This window comes from Helianthus annuus, chromosome 7 (assembly GCF_002127325.2).
Source record: "Helianthus annuus cultivar XRQ/B chromosome 7, HanXRQr2.0-SUNRISE, whole genome shotgun sequence".
In the NCBI taxonomy this organism is placed as follows: Eukaryota; Viridiplantae; Streptophyta; class Magnoliopsida; order Asterales; family Asteraceae; genus Helianthus; species Helianthus annuus.
This window is the reverse complement of record NC_035439.2, coordinates 97,574,275-97,578,933: the sequence shown is the minus strand read 5'-3', so window position 1 is coordinate 97,578,933 and position 4,659 is coordinate 97,574,275. Positions and strand designations below refer to the sequence as shown.

Below are 4,659 nucleotides of genomic sequence, written 5' to 3'. Positions count from 1 at the left end.
ATTTTTTTTTTAAATATAGCAATAGTATACTCGTTTTAAAGATAAAAAACGCTCGTTTTTTTGGTGCAATTTTTATAAAAAAAAATAGTATCGTATGAAAAAATTATTAACGTTTAAAAAATAGAGGAAATTGGAGGAGAGCCAAATTATTGTCTTGGATGGACTAGTATACCCCTTAAGAAACCCACACGCCTCCTTCTTTTGTTCAATTCCACCCATTTAATCTTAGCCCTTGATTACTCAATAGATGGTCAAGATTACTTACTAACCTTCCTACCCAAATAAACTTCCTACTATGCCTTACCCTTTGTTTGTATACGTAAGCATCAAAGAATATACTATGGAGTCATAGTATTCATATGTTCGGGGCTATTTGGCAACCTATGATGAGCCATTAAAGAGGCTTTACTGAGTAAGATTAGCCTCTAAGTCGGTCAGTATATTTCTAAAACTTATCAATTAAGAGGGTCCATAACTCAATTAAGAGGTGTCTTTTAAATAAACCAAACACTAGCAATCTCTAATTGATTAAGAGACAGCCTCTTAATGGAATCGTTAAGAGGCGGCCTCTTAATGGAATTTTTTAAACGACAATCTCCTAGTAAAATCATTAAGAGGCTATCAAAGAGCTCTTTACTCTTTGATTATTATTTTTATTATTTTTTTTTTTGAAAAATGCAACTCCTATGGCGCGTTCTATTCTTTTGTTACCCGATACGCACCACTAGTTTTAGTTCCCGAACCTCCTCCACAAAGAAAAAAAAAAGGAGATCAATGAAGCAATAACTTGGGAAAAAAATAGTATATGTAAAAGTCGTATTGGCAAAAAAGTCTCCAAAGAGGGATCAATGGAGCACTATGTGATGTATTAAGGTGGTTTGACTTACAAGTGCACCACATTGAGGCATAGAAGGATGAACGTGGAACACTCATCATCACCTAAAGATGCAGAATGAATCCACCCATATCGTATAAAAACACTCTATTATAAAAGAAAAAGAAACTATATGAAGTTATGAGTTATTAATTTGTAATTATAATTGTATTTATTGGGTAGAGATAATGTACATTAATTCAGATGTGTAAAAAGTGTACTATAACACTATATATAACACTATATAACACCATATAAACACCGTATAACACTATGTAACACCATATAACACTATGTAACACTATATGACACTATATAACAATATACATCTATCATAGACATGCTATCAGACAAACTATAGTGTAATATTTGTTATATAGTGTTATATAGTGTTACATAGTGTTACATGGTGTTATATGGTGTTACATATTGTTATACGGTGTTTATATGGTGTTATTATATTGTGTTATAATACACTTCTCACAATTCTGGATTAATGTACATGATCCTCTACCTGTATTTAGAATCTGTTATTAGCTTATTAATATAGTGTGTGATTAATTCATTAATGTCTATAAATACAAATACTTTTTTCACAAAAAAAAATGTATTTGTTTAAGCAATTATATTAATCAAACTTATTATTATTATTATTATTTTGAATGACTAAAATTGCACACCATGGGATTGAATCCATGACATCCTACTACCTCAAACTTTATCTAATTCATCAACACAACGGAGGTTTGGTTATATTTGTTTGGTCCATCCAAAAGGACAAAAATGCACTTCATCTTAACAAAAAAAAAAAAAAAAAAAAAAACTAAGTTAGTGATTTGGATGAAAATGACAAACAAAAGGACAAAAATGCACTTCATCTTAACAAAAAAAAAAACTAAGTTAGTAATTTGGATGAAAACGACAAAAAAAGACAAACCTGAAAGATTCAAATGCACAAAAAAATTATTTTGGATGAAACACGCATATATGATCAAACCCAAGAGACGATTTTAATATTTTACTCGAAATTTTAAAAGAAGTTAATATTAGACAGGAATCATGTTAGAGACATATGCCAAACCTATTAATTTTCTAAGTTCAAACAAAAATCTATTATTTTTTCCAAACCACAGCTATAATTTATGTAATTTTATCTCTATAAATGGACAAAGAATAAAAGTTTTCTACAAACGGTAACAACAAGGAAGCTACCCTCGTTTTGAAAGATAGTTAAGACAATAATTCAACTACTTTCTAACTACTTTTCTCACAAGACTTAATTTTCCACACACATCTTTATGACTAAATCTACCATATGTGATGGGCCAGTCAACCATTAATATGTCTTCAACCACAAGTCGGTAAACCGGACCATCAGCCACTTGGCCACGGGCGCAGCTTAGTGGAAACCGGGGGTGCACAACCCCTCTAATGTTTCGGTTAGAAGTGCAAAATTTACGATTTTTCGTCCGAAAATTTTCGCCCACCAGAACTTTTAGTCAAACTTCGCCACTGCACTTTGCCCAATGTTCTATTAAGGTTTTTATTTTATTTTTATTATTTTTTATAACGATTCCAAAAATTTTTTGGACATATACATCTGACATGCGTTATATGTAGATATAGAATTTGAACTCGCAACCTTTTAATTATACGATACATCACCACCTAGATTTGAATTCTCATTGGGCCCAATGGTCTATAAATAATGCACCAACCCCTCAGTTTAAACCACCACCACTACACTTCATACAACAAAACCTCTCTAACCACTCCTTAATCCCCTCCAAAATGAAGGCACCCACCATGATCTGCTTTCTGGTTGCAGTTATTGCAGCCATGATGGTCTTTATGGGCCAACTCCCTGCAGCCACTGCGGTGACTTGCAACTACATGGAGCTCGTGCCATGTGCTGGTGCGATCTCATCGTCTCAGCCCCCATCGGGCTCATGCTGCAGTAAGGTAAGGGAGCAGAGGCCGTGCTTCTGCGGATACCTCCGGAACCCGAGTCTCCGTCAGTTTGTCAGCCCAGCTGCAGCCCAGAAGATTGCTAGCCAGTGTGGAGTTAGTATTCCACAGTGCTAGAAATAATGTTTTGGTTTCAACTTATGATAATATCAGATATTGGAATATTGTGAAATAAAGTGTGACATGCAACTCATCTACTGATGTAAGGTGTTTGTTTGTGTTGTTAATGAAACAAAGGTAGTTGGTGGTGTGCATAAAGTTTATTTGACTTTACTTGTTTTATTTTAGAGAATAATTAATATAATATAAGATGTAAACAAATTATTATAAATATTAAAATACTAACCATTTAGACATATTGTTATTGTGCAAAGAAATAAATGAAATATGAAAATATTATAAAGATGTAAATTTTATGTAATTAATATTCCAATTCTATCTACATAGAATGAATCTTGCTACTGGATACTAGTAGATACTGAAGAATAAAATCTGTGTTTTCAAGAAGCATGGACTTTTGGAGATGAAAACCATTTTTTAGACAAGTGTAACCACGATCTATATATTCTACACAATTTAACTAAAACACATTTTTTATCTAAACATTAAACATCATTTATTCAAAAAAAAAAAAAGAAAAAACTTTCACATCTATTTTTTTTATCTTAGTTATACCACTTATTTTATTGTTTTTTTTTCAAATTTATACACCTCACAATATTATATTTAGAGATGAATAACAACTCTCTAAATGTTTTCTTCACTTTAGAGACTATAAAGCATTCACAATAGGTTCTTTTATCTCTATTAGCACAATTGAACCAAAATATACTTTTTTCTAAACTTTGTTTACTTTTTAAAAACCTCTAACGTCAATCTCCATTTCTTTCTTACTTTCAAACATTAATTTTATTGTTTTTTAGTTTTATACACTCGCATAATTTCATTTAGAGATGAATAGCGATCTCAATATTTACAGAATTAGTGTGGCTTCTCTAAACCTTATCTCTATTTTAGAGATCCACATGAAGATGTAAAAGATAAAAACTATTTATCTTTCTCTATAATTTAGTAAATATGAATGAAATAGAGAACTTGATGTGAATGCTTTAACGTAAAACATAAAATACACAAAACTATATATTTTTCATTAAAATTTATAGAAAATGTAGTTTTAGATATTACATTTCTATTCTAACACTTAAAAAATTTAAAAAAAAAAATATTTGGGCCCACCTCCTTCTTCGGATACCGTCTTTGTACAAAGGCAAATGTTTGTCAGTTCATCTTAAATGGTGCCAAATAGACCAGAGACACATATTCAGAAACGCCATTAAAGATAGTCTGGGATGTTAACGGAATCCACATGTAAATGAAATAGTTAAAGTAGCTCTATTTAAAGTGGTTTTCATTCTTGTAATTTTTTTAAAATAAACTAGGAAGAAAGCCCGTGCGATGCACGACATGCATAATAGCTATTGTTTGTTCGTGGTAAGACGTCTGACACGGCCAGAGCATAACATGTAAGAGAATACGCCTACAAAGGGGCGTGCTTAAACTTTATTAAACCATGGGCCATAAATTGTTTCCTTGGCAAAACTTGCCGGCCAAAAAGAAGTGAAAAAAGATGCCTTCCAAGAAAAAAAAAATGAAACAGATGAAGCAAAAACGCATAAACTCTCGCACGCCTTCCTATCTTATTGGATAACAAATAGACCAAACTTTAACTAACGCATGCCACCGTCATCCCCAATCCCATCACCAGCCAACTGACTGCAGTGAAATAACGAAAAGAAAACTATTAAAAATGGTATACT

The 4,659-nt window shown here is 31.9% G+C and overlaps 1 protein-coding gene across 1 annotated transcript; it reads left to right on the top strand.

Annotated features, from left to right (window-relative positions):
* Positions 1-2,548: 2,548 nt before the first annotated feature.
* Positions 2,549-3,110, top strand: LOC110868209 (non-specific lipid-transfer protein 2). The gene has a single exon (XM_022117319.2). It carries the CDS (start codon positions 2,666-2,668, stop codon positions 2,957-2,959), a length of 294 nt encoding a protein of 97 aa, XP_021973011.1. The 5' UTR covers positions 2,549-2,665; the 3' UTR covers positions 2,960-3,110.
* The last annotated feature ends 1,549 nt before the right edge of the window (positions 3,111-4,659 follow it).